Source organism: Lycium barbarum, chromosome 6, assembly GCF_019175385.1.
Source record: "Lycium barbarum isolate Lr01 chromosome 6, ASM1917538v2, whole genome shotgun sequence".
NCBI classification, from domain to species: Eukaryota; Viridiplantae; Streptophyta; class Magnoliopsida; order Solanales; family Solanaceae; genus Lycium; species Lycium barbarum.
Window position 1 is genome coordinate 128,791,965 of NC_083342.1, and position 18,481 is coordinate 128,810,445.

The following is an 18,481-nucleotide window of genomic DNA, read 5'->3' on the forward strand; positions in this document are numbered from 1 at the left end:
TGATTTTCACAACTTGTGAGATTTTTATGTCTATGAGAAAAAATACAATTTAAGAAATTCAAACTGCATGTTCAAACAAAACTTCAACTTCAAATAATCATGATTTCAAATCACTAATCTCATATCATGATTTCAAAGAATTTCCAAACGGCTCCTAAAACATAATCAAAAGTAAATGGGTTAAACCTTTTCCTGAAATATTTGACACAGAGATTTCCATTATGTCAACATTTAATTGGTTTCAAAGCTAGCCGGTATATATAGTTGGAGCTCCATTAAATTCAAGGGCAAATTCGAGCCTCGTTACCAACAATATGATATCCGCATTTTGATAGTGAAGCGATGGTAAATTTATAAAACATTGTTGAATGTGTTAGACGAGTAAATTTGGATACCCTTTTTATTAATGTCAAGCAAGCATTGGAAAAACTTGAGAGCGACAATTCTTATTTTGATATTATTGTGAAGATTGTAAAGTGCTCATGTGTGACTTACATCTATATATTTGTTTTTTGTTGAACGGTCATTGAATCAGCGTGCTCACATGTTAGCTAGGGTTTTGTAGGCTCTTTGTGTGATGCTATGGAGTGGATTGAACATTCCCATCTTTGATTCATGATGTACTCATTAACGATTTGAATAACAATTGAGCTAATTGCTTCTCTTTAAAAGAAAAAAAAGACTATTAAATACCTTATGAAAATGACTTGTATTTTTTTTACCATTAAGGACAACAAATAACCATATACGTTACTAGGTAGTACTTTTTTTTCTTTCTTTCTAATTTAGGTTTTCTTCCATCTAGAGAACTATAGTTGGAAATATAAATCAATTTTTGTTTTGAATTTCTAAAGTGATAATTATTAGGATAACATTTTTGAGCTAAAGTGATAGTAGTAACTAATATGGGGCTGTAGGAGTAGCATTTTATTTACTTTCGAAAAAATAGGTGGAAGAATTATTACTTCCTCCATTCCAATATAATTGAATTTTTGGAATGTGACACACCCCTTAAGAAATCTACTAATGACATTAGTTAACTAGACATTTTACAAAATTACCCTATGTCTTTACCTAAACTTTAAAGATTAAAATAGTGAGTGTTGAGATTTAGAACTATCTAAAAGAAGGGTAACTTTGAGAGGATTTAATTAATGAACTCTTGGACTTTGAACAACTCACTTATTTTGGATCAAAGAAAAAGCCTCAAAACCTCAATTATTTTCGAAAGAGGGAATATTAATTAGAAGAAATGGTAAATAGTCAAATAGAGATCTAATATTGGAAGGTAAAAGGAATCCTGATAGAAGATAAAAAGTTCCTTAATAGGGCTTTCTAATTGCACTCTTGAATTAATGTTGTAACGGTACGACATTGAGGACCAAAAGAACAGAATCAAAGCCATGAGCACGACTGCTGGAATATGCAGCCCAGTTTTCAACTCACGTAAGTTATTTTTTTGTTGGAATAATCACCAAGTGACGTGATAGAGTTTAGATGTCTTGAATTTGTGAAATTCCTTATGTGGCACAAACACATAATTAGTCGGGACAGTGGGTACTAAATATCGAATGGTTAATTTTTTTTTGGAATATGCTTGGTCCCTTCAGGTTTTGCTGTGACCTTTTCTTTTCTCTTTTATCCTGCATTAGTCTTGTTCTATTATTTCAGTTTTGTTAGTTATTATGTACATAGCACTACTATGACCTGATTCTTTTTTTTGGTTAAAGTTCCGAGTCACGTTTTTATTTCTCTGTTGTTGCGCAAAGCACTATGAAGAAGGAGGGATACCTTCTTGAACAAGACGATAACCTGCAAATCAGGTTATAGGTCATTTTGGTCTAATACAATGTAGTGTTAACCACCAAAAATACAAAACATTAGTGGCAATAAAGCTGATAGTTCAAAGTGGTTCAAAGACGGATAAAAACTTAATTACCTCCGTTGGATGTTTATACCAAATCAATGAATGCATGATATGTATTGGAACATACATATATAACCAGTGGCGGAGCCAGGATTTATGCCAAGGGGGTTCAAAAATATAAAGAAGCCATAAATGAAGAAGCTAAGGGGGTTCAACTTCTACTATATATACATAAAAAATAATTTTCACCTTGTATATACAGTGCAATTTTTCGCCGAAGGGGGTTCGGATCCCTTGGGCTCTTACTAGGTCCGCCACTGTATATAACTATCACTTAACTATGGTAATTACTGTAGATATATATTTTCACTTTATTAAGTCACTAAACTATGATAAATTGCACTGGTTTGGTATAAATAGTGCTGGATAAGTGTTTACAGTTCAAAGACCAACACACTTGCCCTTCTCTTCTTGACCTGAAATCCAGGTAACAGGACGCACCTCTGGTGTACCAGTTATCGTGCTCACGGTAAACGCTGTGTAGCCAAGTGCGGAGCGGATAACTGCTGAAAGCATCTAAGTAGTAAGCCCGGTCATCTATCCAGATTTAAAAGGCCTTTAACTTGTCTTGACAGAGTGGTAAAGAGAGTGTATATGTACACATACTCCACTAATGCATGCATATTGAACCATCACTATTAATTTTACAAAAAGAAGTGGTGGTTTGATCCATCTTAACAAAGAGATGTTAACATCATAGTGTTCAAAGAGACAACGTATATCCTTTCAGTTATCTTCATTATTTGTATTTCTTTCTAACTGCAATCTCAATAACTGAGTGATGGTGAAAGTGATAAGCGAGTTAGATCTTAGTCTGGAAGGCCTCTCACTGCTAGATCCTAGTTTAGAATCCATATCATACATTTGAATTATACTTCTCTGCTATTTTTTTTTTTGGTAACATGTATGTGAATATTACCATACCAACCAACTCAATCCTTTACACACAAAGAGCACCTCATACACAGATGGGCCTCAAGCAGGAAAAAAAAAACACCAGCTACCAACAAAACAACCTAAAGTGCTATAGTACTCCTAGAAAACAAAAATCTGCAGAAACTCTCTAAGTACAAATTCTCTGTATAAATCCCTTGCATCTCCTTGCCCATTTTGTATTGCTAAATGCTTCCACTCTTTCTTTGATATCGTTTTTGATTGTTGAACTGTGGTATCTACCTGTACATTGTGTTGTTTAAAGATTTTGTCATTCCTTGCGATCCACGTATAGTATAAACAAGCTCCAACTGCTGCAGCAACCACCTCTTTCTGGAACTTTTTCCAATGCTTTCCTTTAATCTATACTAGAGATATCCTGACATCATTCAGCCCAAGACTATGCCCCAACCAGCGACTGAGTTCATCCCAAACTGCTATGCTCCAAGAGCAATTAACAAATAAATGAGTAGCAGACTCCATGACTCCATCATCACACATACAACAATTCGCCACATCACATTGAAATCCAAGTTTCAGTAGTCTATCCTTAGTTAAGAGTCTATGTTGCACTGCAAGCCATAAGATCACGCTATGTTTAGGCAATATGATAGGACTCCATATGAGGTGAGCAACATCCATGATTTGTTTGTTCCCAAGTAATGCAATGTAACTGGCAGTAACACTGTATCTCCCATTAGATGTCAATAAATATCTACCACCAGCATACCAGTTTACCATTGTGAGCTTCATTTTATGGAGCCTCTTCCAATACCAGCTACAATCAGAAGCTGGGATGTGAGACCAGAAGTCAGTAGTTTTCATATACACCCCATGGACCCATTTGACCCATAAAACATCCTTTTTTTCAGCTAAGGTCCAAATTAATTTCCCTATTGAGGCTAAATTCCATAACCTGCAACTTTTAACTTTCAGCCCACCATACTTCTTAGGCATACATACCTGATCCCATGAAACCCACCATACTTCTTAGGCATACATACCTGATCCCATGAAACAAGTGCTATCTTCTTTTTCGCTTCAAAAGCACCCCAAATATACTCTCTACACTTTTTATCCACAGCTTTCACGATACTTTGGGGAAGGAGAACCCCAAAAGTTATGTACTGAGAATAAAACAGAGTTAACAACCTGTAATCGACCAGATTGAGGAACATGCATGTCTATAATCTTCGTAGGTACAATCTACAAACTCTAATGCCCAAACTGTACATTTGTGGTGCACCATGTCCTGGTGTCCTCGTACAAAAGAAAAGATTATTATTTTGTAATTAAGATGATCTTAAACTCTTGTCTTTGTAAGGGCCGTAAGGGTTAATATGATCGATTTCATATGTGTATACCTAACATCTTTAGATTCTTAGGTGATTGATGACTCGAGGGGGAAAAGGCTGTGATATTTTACATATAAACTCCTTGTAATGTATTTACTAGATTATGTTTTCAGTGTCCAAGTAATTTTTGTATTTTGATTCAAGGCTTGTGCTAAAGATTCTTTTTAACTACTTGCTTACCATTGATCCAAGCTTGCCATTTGAGATGGGGACTGTGGGCGGAAAATAAGTTTATAAGAAGCATTGCATCTTGCAAGTCTTTACCATTTCTTTAATCATTTGATCCTTTAAATTTTTTGTGCATATTGATTTCATTAATTAATAGCAGTCGACTAAAATAAGATTTGATGGATTGGGGTGGGGTTGGTTTTATTTCTAGGTAAATTAATTCAACTCTAATGCAGGGGATAGACAAGAGAAGGATAGTTTTGAAAATATATTTGAAGCCATGAACCGATGTAGCAAAGTTATTGTTCCAGCAGACTCTGTAATGGCTATTCTCTTAGCATTACCTGTCAAGTCGCTTTTGCGTTTTAAAAGCGTATGTTGGTCCTGGCGTGACTTAATCCTCTCCCGCCGCTTCAGCAACATGCATCAGGATTGAGCCAAGCGCAACAGCTTAATATGTTTCTACGAAAGTGACGATGACAGTGGGATAAGATCATATAACAGCGTCTCAGTGTCCGAAGATGGAATTATTACCGATTTACTTTTACCTCCTCCTACTCTTCCTAAAAGATCTAACATTTATGTGGCAGCCGTTTGTAGAGGGATGGTATGCTTTTCACAGGGATCGTGCCCTCTATCAGCGGTGGTGTGGAACATTGCTACAAGGGAGTTCAGGATTTTCCATGGCATTGGAGAATCAGGCATAAAGAATGTTACGCGCCTTTATTGCGATATACTACAGGTTTCACCTTCCTTCCCAGCACCAACGAGACAAGTTGGTTAGGGTCATTATCTACTCTTAACAATACAGCGTCTATTAAAATCACCACGTGGAATGATGATGGTCTTAGTATCCCCGCAAAGATAATGGAGACGGATTTTCCGTATAAGATCACCCAATATGGGCGTTGTTTGAATGCAAACGAAACTATTCATTGGTTAGGGCATAAAATCGGAGGAGGACCGAATATTGTAATTGCCTTTGATATGGTCGAGGACAAATTTCGAGAGATATCTACACCATTTAATGATGAAAAACCAGGGGAGTATAAACGGTACCACCGGAAGCTCGCACTATTGAATGAAAATACACTAGCTATTTTTGGTACATCATATTCTTGGACAGGTTATCTGTCATCTCAAGTTTGGGCTCTCAATGACTATGGAGGTGCTTCAGAAAGTTGGGTTAAGCAATACACATTCGAAACATGTTTCAACCTGCATCCGATGGGTTTTTGGTTTAATGGTGAAGTGGTTTTCGCTAGAATGGACGGCGCACCAGTAAGAATGGGTTTGTACGATGCCCGCACCAATCAAATTAAAGATTTTCCAGTTGATATTGACTGTCACTTCTACTACTACTCGTCAATCATCTATCACAAGGAGAGCCTTGTTCCACTTCCCCACATGGAGACGACAAACAACATCTGTTCTAATAAATATTGCCCTTTTCAAGATGCAGAGAGACTTGCCAGTAATTACAAATAAATTTCTCAAACGGTCACTCAACTATGTGGAATTATTTAGTAAAGTTACTTTAACTTATTTTTTGTATTAATAAAGTCATTCAACTTTTGGATTTTCTCTTACAAGTACTTTAGTTGGGGAATCAACTAACAACTTGGTGACAGTGACACAGTTCAAACTAGAAAACCATACAAACTATTATGAAATGTTTTGGACAGCCTATTCATGGGGTATTCATGCATTTAACTTCTTTAGTAGTCAATCTAAGCAAGTTAGTCCTCCAGTACGCAGATAACCACCTTGATCATTCGGCTAGTGATACTAGCTAGCGCACCAAATTTATCATATTTTTGTATCATTGTATGCTCTGCACTGAAGTACATCCCTTGGAAGGATAATCATAGAACTCTGTTTCATTAGTATAAGTGACTGCCAAAAAGAACATAGGTCTCAACACTATGTTTGGTCCAAAAAAAAAAACTGTTTTCGACCACATGTGATCAAAAAAATTATTTTTATATTAAATTATATTTAACTTTTTCGACTACAGGTCTAAAACATTATTTATATTTAAATATTAAAAGAAATTGTAAATTGGCCCAGATTTTCGACTATATATGGTCGAAATTTGGCAACAATATTGCTAAATTTCGACCATGTGTATTTTTTTGGGTGCAATTTCGACCTCATGTGGTCGAAATTGTACAATTTCCAGCAATTGCCTTCTTTTGGCAGCCCACCTGCCAATTTTTAAATAATCAAATTCATCAACAATGCAACACAACAACCATAAACAATGTTCAAACACTTGAACACTTAAATATTGTCCATTCAAACACTTATAAACAATCAAATTCAAACACTTAAACATCATAAACTACATTCACACACTTAAATATCATAAACAACATTCAAACACTTAAACATCTTAAACTTAAAAGTACTTCTAATTCAAATTAAAACTACATTCAAACCCTTAAGCATAATATACATACTCATTTAAACATAGCAGAATTAGAATCCAAAAGCACACTAATCAAAAAGATCAGCGTTCGGTGTTAGAGACATGATCCATATCCTCCCCACTGGACTCATCGACAAGAGCATGATTTAGTAGAAACTAAGTAAAATTTAGGATTGTTAAATTATAATACTATGATATTTCTATAACTTTGTCTGTGATCTGTATATTTTCTTTAACTAAACATTTTTATGTTTCAGTGGAGATTTGAAGAGTATGAATATATGGTCGAAAACATAATTAATTTCATTCCTAACCTAATATTACTACCTCTTGCTGTCTGGTGTGACATTGTCCAGTCGATTAGTATAGCATTACAACAAATTATGACCGTTTGATTCATGTAAAATCATTCTTTTAAGACGATTAACATATTTAAATTGATTTCTTTTCTGAAAAAAGAAATCTTTTTGTATCATTCTAATTGTCTACTGTATTATCTTAAATTCTTAAGACTGTTAAGAGGATTACTGCAAGACAGTAAAAGACAGAACAACATGTGAATTTGTAAGTTCAAACAATCAGAAAACCCAAATTTTGAGTCTCTTATCAGTAATAACAACCTTATGGATTGGGAATTAATTCAATGCTGTTATGCCCAGAACGAATGATTGGGTCTAAAGTATAAGGCCAAACATCAAAAAAAAATTATGTGAATTCGAAAATCAATTCCTTAAATATCTTGAATTAAAATGTACAAATTTGAAATTAATTAAAATAAAAAAATTATATTTAAAAACATATAAAGAACCATAACAAAAAAATATTATCTTCAAAATCAAAATTTTCGGCGCCAATTTTGATTAGTCCTCAAAAAAGGATACCGAATATTGGTGGATAATAAAAAATTATTACCTCTCTCTGAATAAGAAAAATATATATCATTCTTTTAGGATGAGTTTACAAAAATAACTCCATTAAGATCCATAATACGAGACCATAAATAAAGAACAAACGAAGACCACATGATAGACATGTTAAGATGAGAAAAGACATCATTTCACCCCGAACTTGGCACGAAAATTCGCTTTAGGAACTAAACTTAAGTTGTATTTGTATACCCCTCTTAACAACTTTCATCTTAATTAAATACAACTTCAAATGTTGACGTGCCAAAAAACAAAAAAAATTAAGAGAGTGAAAAAACAAAAAAGTGGACCCGCTCATATATACTATTATAAATTAAAAAATAAAATAAAAATAAAAACTATCTTCTTTACAATCCCCCTCCCACTCCACAGCCCCACCCACCATCTTCTTCCCACTCCACAGCCCCGCCCACCATCTTTTTCACAACCCCCCCCCCCAACGCAACAGCCCCGCCCCCACCACCTTCCACCTTCTTCTTCTTCTTCACAAATCCCTCTTTCTCTCTCTATATTCTCATCATTCTTTTCTTTTCATTTTCACCATTTTTTGGTTTCTTGATTTTGATTTTTGTTTTCTTTCAAAAATAAAGTTATGGAATAATGGTTATGGAAGAAATGAGTTTGCTAATAATAATACTAATAATGGCCAATAATAACAACCAAACAACCAATTTGGACTAATTTAAGTGTAAGTGGGACTAATTTGAGAAGGAGTTAGATGAAATTTATTGGGGGAGATGATGGTGGTGGTTGTGGGTGTGGGTGTGGGTTAAAGATGGTGGTGGTGATTTTTTTCTCTTTTAAGGGCATAATGGCCAATAATAACAACCAAAATAATCAATTTGGACGAATTTGAGTGTAAGTGGGACTAATTTGAGAGGGAATTGGATGAAATTTGGTGGGGAGATGATGGTGGTGGTGGGTGTGGGTTAAAGATGATGGTGATGATTTTTTTTAAGGGCAGTTCGTCTAATTTGGACTGATAATAATAATGATTTTTTTTTGCAGTGGCGGCGGCGGTGGCGGCGGTGGCAACGGTGACGGTGGCAGCGGCGCAGTGGTTGCTAAAAGTAGAGTGAGGATGAGGAGAAAGAATAAGAAAGAGAAAAGGGAGGAGAAGAAGTAAGAGAAAGAGAAAAAATAATAAAAGAAAAACAAAAAATGGAGTTTTGGTAATTTTTGACATGGCAATGACGTGGCAATGACATGGCGCGAGTGTAATACACCTCACATTGTGAGAGTGGTATTTTTTTTAGGGTGAAAAATAATTGAAATGAAAGTTGTTAAGGGAGTATATAAATACAACTTAAGTTTAATTGCTAAAGTGAGTTTTCGTGCCAAGTTCAGGGATTAAATTATGTCTTTTCTCTATTAAGATCCATAATACCATACCACATGATAGACATAAATAAAGATTGGAAAATGATTGGTGAGAGTAATTGTTAAAAATATATATCAACTTATGATTTTTTTTATAAAACATAAATTTATGGGTTAAATTTTATATTTAAATTTTTTAAAATTTTAAGATGAAATGCATGTCCAAACACTGATTTTATCTCATAATTTTAATTCGCATGTTGTGTTTTTGATCCTTGAGTCAGAAGAAAAAGCAAATCAATTTTTACCTAAAAAAAAAGGAACAAAAACGAAAATAGAAGTGATAAAAATAAAAATAAAAAGAAAAAGAAAAAAGAAGACAATTATGTTTATTCTATACCAGAAGAGTTGCTTAAATAGTCATATATGAATGAGCTGCTATTATCTGCCACAAAGCATAGAGATGCTATCATCAACCATTTCTTCCCTAAATTTTCCCCCAAGAACCCAACTTTCCTCACCAAATCCTTCAATTTTCCCTCAAAAATACAATCTTGTACCTTTCCTTACTGAAAACATGACTTCTACTCCATTTAACTTGAGGGCTAATTCACCGATTGCAATTGCCAGTAAAAAAACTTCAGTAGATTCTTTAAACAATGGATTTTGTACACTGATGGAGTACATGGGTAAAGGAGGGGTTGACGTGGGTGATGATTTGGTAGTGTTGTTTGGTCACTTAGAATATGCCTGCAAGAAAATTGCAGCTCTTGTTGCTTCTCCTTTTAATTCTAGCCTTACCAAGAATGTTGGTGTTGGAAATATTGGGAGTGATTCTGATAGAGATAAGCCTAAGCCTCTTGATATTGTCTCGGTGTGTAACCTTTCTTTATTTCGGTTCTTTGATTGTCACCATATAACCTTGATGTTTCTTTTCTGTAAATTTTTGTCTATGGGATTTTATTATATGAAATAATATACAGTAGTTTTAAAGAATCTGAGTCTTTCCTTAGAAAAGATAAAGTATTTTGTATTGGAATGAAATAGACCTGACATAGTGCAATGTATAGAGACCCAATAGAGTGGAAAAATAATAGCGGAACTGAGTAGTGTCCCCCTTCGTAGGAAAATTACACTGTGAGAATAGAGTAAAATGATCTTTTTTGGTTCTATGCAAGGTGTTGAATCCCCTTGACATGAAGAAAAATTCAAGTATAGTGGTAAAGAGGTTCAAAAATTGCTTTACATCATATGTTCAAATTACAATTTTTTTTTGTCTTTTTCAAATCACCTTATATAAATTTCTGATCCGCCATTGGTGGAATGGATAGAGAATTTCATATAGCTTGACGGCGACTAGTTTGGGATTGAGAAGTTATTGATTGATTGATGTTATTTCACTCTAAGTTACTCGGACTCGGGTGTGGGTGTCCGATACGGGTGCGGATCTAGATGTTGGATCCTTCATGATCTAAATTTTAAGATTCGGGGATACGGATCCAGTTATGGATACGGGTGCGGGGATTCGGCTAAAAAAAATCAAATATCTAAAAATAGAGTTGTAAAACCTAAATTATGGAATATTATGTGGAAAACTTGAGGAAAAAATATTGATCAAGAGGAGAATCCCCGAAGGAGATAAAAGGAAACAGAGTGACATAGAAATTTTCATATACAAGGTATTTCATTTTCTTCAATTTCACCTTAGCTTTAGTTTTGATTAAAGAAATCATTGAATCTGTCCAGAATTTCTACGTCGATTTTGGTCAAAGTATCCAAAATCCGTTGACTAGATCGGGTACGGATCCCACACCCATGTCATGTCGACACGGGTGCGGCACCTAAAGTGAAGAGTCCAAGTAACATAGATTTCACTTACTGGCAATAGGTTGCATGTAGTTCTGATTTTTTCTCCTTTTTCTGTTGTATGTTTTTTCTTCTGTTTGTGGAATCTTCTATTAATGAATTAGGAAGTAGAGATTGTACTGAAATAAGAGCTGTAGAATTTCTAATTCCCAATCCACAATTTCGTTTGAGACCTCTGGTCCTTCTGTCTTCCCTACTCTTTATGCAACCAAGAATAGTCTCATCTTCTAAAGCTTTTCCCTTTCTGTGTTTTTTTTTTTTTTTTTTTGTGTGTGTGTATTTTGTTCAGAATGAGATTATATTGTCGTCTCTTAGAAATTCGGGAAAAGTTGCTGTAATGGCCTCAGAAGAAGACGAGGGTCCTGTGTGGATAACTGATGATGGCCCGTTTGTGGTAGTCATGGATCCTTTAGATGGTTCCAGAAATATTGATGCCTCAATACCTACAGGGACGATATTTGGGATTTACAAACGTCTTGTGGAGATTGATCATCTGCCAGTGGACGAAAAGGCTTTGGTAAACTGCCTTCAGAGCGGAGCAAAGCTTGTTGCTGCAGCTTATGTTCTCTATTCGTCAGCCACAATACTCTGTGCCAGTTTTGGTTCTGGAACGCATGCATTTACATTGGATCATACAACCGGAGATTTCCTCATGACACATCCTAACATCAGCATTCCTCCTCGAGGTATTGCTATTTCCTAATTTTCTTCCTCCATATCCATTTTACATTGAATAGGGATTTTTTCATTTTTGGCCCGTAGGCCAAAATTAATTACTGGCGCTAGCCAGAATATATAAAATCTATACACTGACAGTTTATATCATATGTATATTCCGTGTATATAGTACGTATATTATATGTATATTTATACTTAATGTACAAAACATATACATTTCCGCTATCTTGTAAATTAGATCACCGAAGGCATTGGACTATAATTATCTCTATTATATTCTGAACTGATAATTACATCATTACCAACTTATGGCAGGGCAAATTTATTCAGTTAATGATGCTCGGTATTTCGACTGGCCTGAAGGTTTAAGACAGTATATTGACACCATAAGACAAGGGAAGGGGAAGCATCCTAAGAAGTACTCAGCCCGCTATATATGTTCTCTTGTGGCTGATTTTCATCGGACTCTTTTATATGGTGGGGTGGCAATGAATCCAAGGGACCACCTTCGTCTTGTTTATGAAGCCAATCCCCTGAGTTTCTTAGCTGAAAAGGCTGGAGGTAGTGGTTCAGATGGTAAACACAGAATTTTATCTATTCAGCCTGTCAAGCTACACCAAAGACTTCCTCTGTTTTTGGGTAGTCCTGAGGATATAGAAGAATTACAGAGCTATGGGGATGTTCAGCAGAAAGTAAACCCTGGTTACGATGTTTAATGCCTTGGTCCTCTTTTACGCATTTCGGACTTATCCTTAGATTTTTCAGCTCATCTCTCCTTTACATGTAAATTTTTACCTGAGGCAGTTCTTAGCTTAGTAAATATGCTGTTCACTAGAGTAAACGTGTGATTTCTTTGACTAGTCTTGACAGTTGTCACATGATGAACTTCATGTATCTTTGGAGCACCTTAAACTTTTCAAGAAGTTTACTGTAAATTTTGTTTTAATTAATTGGCTGTCTTCATTTGAAAGTGTATCATATGCTTAACAGGGGACTTTGAGTTTATTGTCATGACTGACAATTACCCGTGAGTTAGATATTAGTACATTCTCAAAGTCTCTAATCCATTGCTAAGATTAAGATGTCATTGTTAAAACAATTCATATCTTGTTAATCCTTTTAGCTTCTTGGTTCTTTATCTTTGCTACTTCTCAATGGGAAAGCTTTGATTATGAAACATGACTGGTTGACCGGTTTCTGAAACAGCTCATGATCTAAGCTTATCGTAGTGATTGTTTTGCATTTAAAGCAAACATGGGTCTTTATCTTCTCTTCCCCTCTTCGTTTCATATGAGTAGCTTTTTATCAATCATTTGGAAGTAGTTTTGCCATAGTTAAACTTCATCTCGTTTGTTCTCTCTGTTCATACTAGCTTAATGTAGAACTTCCTTTAAAAACATGGTGCTGTTGTGAATTCTGGTGCTTCAGCTATTCAGAATGTATAAGCTTGGTTGTACTCCCTAGCCTGCTATATTGCTTGTAATGCTTATCCATTAGTTCTATTGAACTCATTATGTCATCAGAATGTTGCACGATGTGCTACTTGAAATTTCGACTCCTACATTGTAGTGAGAGTTGAGGGTGTCATGCATGGTTTTTGTATTTGTCATGACTGCTGTTGCTGAGATTTTCACATTGAATTAACCTTCAATCTCGGTCATTCTCCTCGTGTATTCATGACCAATGTTATTCAAGATTGCTACCTTCTCACCGCTGAACCTTTGTGATCGTTATGCCAGTCATTATGGACAAGAATGCTCAAAGTGTGCAAATGAACAGTTCTACGTACTGGACGCACAAATTCGGAAATGAAGGTGATTCCCGCACACTTCATTCCTTGGAACCATCTTCATTCCTTGGAACCTCATGTCCTCTCTCTTTTTCCACTAACAGTTTTGCATCGAGTCCTTGATCAGCAACCATGGGAACAAGAATCAGACGGTGTCCGAAGCTAAGAGCTTCAATAATGGTACCCCAACCAGAATGGAAAAGGCATCCTCCTACAGAAGGATGAGCCAGTATATCCTGTTGAGGTGCCCAACCAAATGCCCAGATTTGAAACTCGAGAGAGAAACCCTGTAGGTAGTATTTCTTGATACTCTACCCCTTCTGGTTTCCTCAAAATCCATAGGAAAGGTAGCTCGCAAAGTTCAAGTGCACAAGCTAACTCATGGATTTGGTTAATAGGCATCTCATACTCACTCCCAAAGCCAACAAATACCACTGACTTTGTTTTTGTTTATCCAGCCATCTGAAAATATGCGACTATCCGGAATCCGTTTCTTGGTGGGTCCCGGTATCCAGTGCTGGTGGGAGTACGCCAATAGGTAAAACTGGTCTCTGATAGGGATCCTCAATTAGATTTACATATTTCCCTTCAAACTCATTGCAACTTCTCACTACAACAAATTTACATCCCTCCACAATTTTGGCCATACGTTGGCTGGACACACCAGATGCATCAGGACAGTGAGTGTTGTGCAACATTATTGATGCATAATCAGGCCTATGGGCTACCAGAGAAAGGAATTGGAACCAAGGTGGAGGGTGTACAAAATGTTCAGGGAGGGTACGTAGGGTCCCTCTTTTAAGTTCAACAGGTGGTCCCAGGTAAGCTAATGTTGAGGCTGTGTATACACTAAAGAACTTAGTGGACACACCATATCTATCAGCAATTTCAGGTATCCAGAATGGATCAAAATCCATGAGTGTCAAATCCGGCAAATTCTCTTGCAGCAACTCCTCAAATGATGATGATAGCTTGTCATATGACTTTTTCAAGTACTGTATTTCGTCTGGTTGAAGATCAACGGTGGCCTCACAATTCTCTGGCAGGCCATCTACTGATGGTAATGGGATCTCCAGCAGCTTTAATCTCTCCGCTAAACTTGGAGGAACAGGGGGCAACCTTAGCAGGTTTTTTGGGGTGGAAATTTCCTCGATAGTTCGAGAAAAGGTAGCATATGGCCAAAGGCCAACCATGGAAACATCATCACATGGTAGTTCTTGGTGGCCATGACGATAATGTGATATTAATCTTTGGCACCTAATAGGATAATGCCCTTCACTTAACCTTTAAATACCAAGGAACTAGAACTATTACATTTCACATGGCATGCATGATAATTTCTTGGCTCTAGAGTACTAAGTTATAAAGAGCGCATTTCTATATTCAGTTTTTTGAGTTTTTGTATTCACAATCTTTAAGTGTTCCGCTATTTCAGCAGGTTAGTTTCTGGATATTGATGTAGTTCTTTACGCACCTTAATAGTTGGCTTTTACCGATTCAGATTGGTCAGTTTTCTTTCTCAGATCAGAAGTTTCCAAGAATTAGTTCATGACAGGATATTTGCATGTAAATACACATCCTTTGCACTTTGTATGCTCACATGTATTGAGCCATTTTTTGAGTAAATTTAGATTGTATTTCCAGGTTTCATGGCTTTTCACTCTGATCGCTCTCACAAATACACTTCAGAAAAGAGTTCTAATTACCGAATGCTTGCTTTTGGAGTCATTTTCTCATGTTTGGCTACTGGAAAACATTGTTTAAGGAAAATATCTCGTATCGAAAAGGGAAAATGACTTCTATCACTTATGGGCGGAAAATATTTTCCTCCACAAATATTTCAACTCCTATGTACTCTATATTACTTGCTCAAAAACCTGCCCAAGAGATTATTAACCTTGACACTCAGGAATTTTATCAAATTTTCAATGCAAAACACTATTTGATTTTTGACACTATTATGAATCTATAATAAATGTATTTTAGAAAATAAGATATCAAAAAAGAATCTATTCTAAAAATTATTTTTCACTCACCAACCTAAATTTTTTTTAGGAGATTTTAGGAAATCATTTCAAGAAATACAATTTCCTTATACTAAACTCATACGTTAATATTTACTGTAATTATTGCTTTTTATATTCTTGGTCATTTCTTCTGGATGAGAAATGTTAAGTCATTGAATTACTAGTTGCATGTTGGTTTGTGATGTTGTCGTATCGCTGAAATCTTAGGTAACATGTCGAACATTACAAGATAAAACAATTTTATAATATCTCAAATTCTCAATACGTTAAGAGCATAAATTAAATTATTATTTCCATTGACACCTAATAGAGACCAAGCAAAATCAACTTGGTAGTTAAGCAAAATAACTAAAAGTTATTGATTTGTCTTTTTTTTCGTGGGGGAGTGTGTGGCGTTCAATGCTAATCGCCTAAAAAATCCTCTCGAGAAAGACACATTGAAACATTAATACCTCGGCCATAATCCAAAATTAGTTGATGTTGATTGTATGAATTCTTAATATCGCACATGCTATGGAGAAATATGTGTGTGAGTTTAAAATTATTTCTTTGAAATCAAGATTTTTGCACCTAAGTTTAGCCTTCAACTTTAATTAATTTTGTTGATACGACTTTATAAAGACATTTTATATCTTATGCAAATTCAATATTTTTTATTTTTAAACGCATAATTTGTAAAAGACTCCATATATTTTTTTCATAAATTTATGATTTATATCACCCAACTTTTATTGACTTTTTATTTAACATTTATTCTTGAAGTCAATCAAATTTGAGGAATAGAATATAAAAGTTATTTGAGAAAAAAGCAATTTACAATTTTATGAGTAAAATAATATGTGAAATTTGCAAAATGATTTTGGTTGTTAGCTAAGAATATGCTCTCCATCAATGATAAATCTTATGTACATAATACAGATAAGTAATAAATTAGCTTTGGCTAGTGGATGATGCGTAATGAGTATATTAGCATTATAACTCCTCTTGTTGGCGGATGGTATGTAATAAATTAGCTTTATAACCCCCCTTGTTAGTGGATCATATGTAATAAACTAACTTTATAACTCTTCTGGTTAGTGGATTGTACTCAAACAATTTCTCTTATGACAATTCTTCCAAATGTTGTGAAGAAAGGATAAATTATTTAAGAATTTGTACCTAATTGACCGGATTCAACGTTTACTTTTCCTAGTCCAGTCACCAAGAAATTCTATCAGTTCGGTTCAGCAAAAGGAGAAGTTGCCCTTCTATCACGAGTTTATATATGTACTAGATTAGCTATAACCCGTGCAAAACACGGGCCCAACACATGATGCATGTAATTTAAAGAGATCTATATAAAAACTCAAATCTTTCTTTTTTGAAGTCTTTAACTCTAAATTAGTTTGTTCATTTTTTTTCAAAAAATAATTTTAAAATACCTACAGCTGCAAGTAGAAGTGTCAATGGTACGGTTCGGGCGGTTATTTTATAAAATTTATACCTTTCTAATTTTTCGATTATTTCATTTTGTAGAACCAAAATTAGACTTTTCGAAACCATCCTATCATGTCGGTTTCTCTTCGGTATCGGTACGATTCGGTTAAGTTTCGATTTTTTTTTAGAGGAACATCATGTTATGGTCACTAGTAAAAGCTAAGACACAACATCATACATACTTCTATAAGACTTTAACAAAACTCTCTAGATATTTTTACTGATTAAAATGTGATGAATCAAGAAAACATGAAAGAAGACAAGAATAAAGATTATTTTACGGTAGTGTGAAATAATGTTAAGCAAAAACAAACATATTTTAGATCGCACGAGAAGGAAAAAAAAATCAATGAAGATGAGACTCAAGAGTTGAGACTACTAAGATTGAGTATCCACTAAAAGAATTTAAAATCATACGAGAGGAAAGATATCTAATACTTTGTAGCTTTCTATCCAAGATCGTTGGAATACCATGTAGCTTACTAGTTACTACTCGAGATGCTAGAACTAATTTAAGTTCAATAGGAGTAATATAATATGTTTCAGAGTGGAACTTTAGTTGTTAATTATGTTACCGGCTTGTAGTCATTTTCATCATCCCAAACCCAAGGCGAAAATTTAATGTTTTATGGTGTGTAAATTTAACATATAAAATATATTTTACATATATACACTTATTCGGTTCGGTTCGGTTTTTTCGCTTATTTTTATAAAATTAAAAACCAACATAATTATTTGGTACAGTTATAAATTTAAATAAAAACTGTCGGTTTTATTAAAAGAAACCTAGAAATCGGTTCGATACGGTACGGTACAGTTCGGTTGGTTAAGTCGGTTTTTTGAAAACCATTGACACCCCTAGGCCTGCAAGCTCCTCCTCAACTCTTCACATCAAATTCTGAAAGAGTAAATGCTCACTACATTCAAGCAAAGCTTCAAAAAAATTCTTTCTTAAATAAAAATCTTATTTTCTTAATTTTTTGTCGGACTTTAACTTCAACTTCAACTCAACTTACTTTTATCTGCTCCCTCCGTTCACTTTTACTTGTCAATTATACTAAAAATAAATTTTCACTTTTACTTGTCCACTTTAGCATATCAAGAGAAAGACATACTTTTTTTCTTGTTTTACCCTTAACATTAATTACTCATTTTCAATTAATGTTCAGAGTCTACTGAGATTATAAACTAATTAATATGAGTATTATGGTAAAATATATACTTCATTTATTAATTTCTCAAGGGACATGCAAATTCAAAAATTGACAAGTAAAAGTGAACGGAGGGAGTAATTTTTCCCAAATGTACTCTAAACGTACTTCTCATTAATTCGTCATTTTATATGTAAAACATTAGAAAAAAAATAATTTTTTTTCACATACACTTGTTTAACGGTATTCAACATTTTCTAATAAGAAAGGTTTGTTTAAGAATACTAGGGGGAATGGCCCATGCAATACGAAGGAGATCAGAAGGGCATACAATCAACTCTATTCGTTAAAACTTGATTATTGTAAAATTAAATAGATTTTTCCAAGTTGAACCCAATGCACTTTTTGATTGACAGATACACTTTGAGAAGGAA

General features: G+C 34.7%; 2 protein-coding genes and 1 pseudogene across 2 annotated transcripts; 2 read left to right on the forward strand and 1 right to left on the reverse strand.

Annotated features, from left to right (window-relative positions):
• Positions 1 to 1,215: 1,215 nt before the first annotated feature.
• On the forward strand, positions 1,216 to 5,975 carry LOC132598848 (uncharacterized). Its single transcript, XM_060311965.1, has 2 exons — positions 1,216 to 1,446; positions 4,620 to 5,975. The coding sequence occupies exon 2, from the start codon at positions 4,993 to 4,995 to the stop codon at positions 5,869 to 5,871; it is 879 nt and encodes a 292-aa protein (XP_060167948.1). The 5' UTR covers positions 1,216 to 1,446; positions 4,620 to 4,992; the 3' UTR covers positions 5,872 to 5,975.
• A 3,500-nt stretch (positions 5,976 to 9,475) lies between these two features.
• LOC132598849 (fructose-1,6-bisphosphatase, chloroplastic) lies at positions 9,476 to 12,554 on the forward strand. Its single transcript, XM_060311966.1, has 3 exons — positions 9,476 to 9,934; positions 11,216 to 11,612; positions 11,920 to 12,554. Exons 1-3 carry the CDS (start codon positions 9,491 to 9,493, stop codon positions 12,318 to 12,320), a joined length of 1,242 nt encoding a protein of 413 aa, XP_060167949.1. The 5' UTR covers positions 9,476 to 9,490; the 3' UTR covers positions 12,321 to 12,554.
• A 132-nt stretch (positions 12,555 to 12,686) lies between these two features.
• On the reverse strand, positions 12,687 to 14,745 carry LOC132598850 (putative UDP-rhamnose:rhamnosyltransferase 1; annotated as a pseudogene).
• Between the last annotated feature and the right edge of the window lie 3,736 nt (positions 14,746 to 18,481).